The 1,205-nt window shown below is 37.0% G+C and overlaps 1 protein-coding gene across 1 annotated transcript in view; it reads right to left on the bottom strand.

Annotated features, from left to right (window-relative positions):
- LOC106878184 (low-density lipoprotein receptor-related protein 8) overlaps positions 1-1,205 on the bottom strand; it is a gene marked incomplete at its 3' end in the record, with an annotated part of 10,501 nt that overhangs the window by 2,561 nt on the left and 6,735 nt on the right. Inside the window, exons 2-3 of the mRNA XM_052969907.1 lie at positions 613-753; positions 81-212 (exon numbers count right to left, since the gene is read on the bottom strand). Coding sequence (XP_052825867.1) covers positions 81-212; positions 613-753 — 273 coding nt within the window. The remainder of the gene's footprint in view (positions 1-80; positions 213-612; positions 754-1,205) is intronic.

Raw genomic sequence — 1,205 nt, 5'->3', positions numbered from 1 at the left:
ATGTACACTCACATATGCACACAGACATATACACACACACATATGCACACACACACACACAGATATGTTAATCTACTTACTTGTATATTTACATTTGGGAGTGGGTAATAAAGGGTCTTGGAAGCCTTCATGGCACAAGCATTTGTAGGAACCTTTTATGTTGTCGCAGAGCTGAGGACATTTGTTATTCGAAAGTTCACACTCATTAATATCTGCAAAGAGAATTTCAATTGAAAATCAATGCCTTACATTGCCTTTCTACCATCTTGATTCTATTCTATGTCTGCAGAAAGTGGCAGAAAGTAAAAGACCTTGACAATCATCCTTCTCTGCATCATCATCACCATCATCATCCTCATAGTCGTTTCTGTCATTGTTGTCATCATCATCAACACCATCATAAGGTGGGATAAAATGCTTTTGGGTGTCTCTGTTGGCCCCTTGACTTCAATGGAAGATCTCTTTGAATTGCCATTATAACTACAACATCTCTAAGAATTTAGCAAACAGACAATTTCTTTCTACATTTGGTTCAAAATTGTTCAAAGAACATAATACAAAAATACAAAGACAGGTGAGATAACGACGAAGAAGGTGTATTATTCTACATACCCACGCATTCCTTTGTCTTTTCATCTTTCATTTTGAAACCGCTTCGACAGGAACATATCATACCACCTCCTTCGAGATCTGTGCAATTGTGGGGGCACCCTCCATTATCAATGCTGCAGTTGACGGCACCAGCACTTTTAACTGGAGAACATAAAAAAATATATTTTATAAATAAGCTTTCCAAGATCCCACCTGGTGTTTTTTTATATAATTATTATTTAATATAGTAAAGATTGTTTGCCACCATAACATGGCAGTCCTGGTTTAGGACTAATTACAGCAGCATCGTATCCAGCTGGCTATATGACATGATCTGTGTCCGGGACTGCCATGTGATGTTCGATAACAATCTTTGCTACAAAGAACTGTTGCTGAATATCTCTCGTTGTGAGATTTAAAAATAGTAATTTTTCTAATTTATTATTTAATAATTCTGACGAACTGACAGAATCATTAACACACTGGACGAAATGCTTAGTGGTAGTTTGCCTGTCGCTATGTTCTGAGTTCAAATTCTGCCAAAGTTGACTTTGCCTTTCATTCTTTTGGGGTCAATGTAATTGATTATCCCCTTCCCATCAAATTTCAGGCCT

The sequence above is a fragment of the Octopus bimaculoides genome, chromosome 8 (genome assembly GCF_001194135.2).
Source record: "Octopus bimaculoides isolate UCB-OBI-ISO-001 chromosome 8, ASM119413v2, whole genome shotgun sequence".
NCBI lineage: Eukaryota > Metazoa > Mollusca > Cephalopoda > Octopoda > Octopodidae > Octopus > Octopus bimaculoides.
The sequence above is the reverse complement of the archived record's forward strand: the minus strand, read 5'-3'. Positions and strand labels throughout refer to the sequence as shown.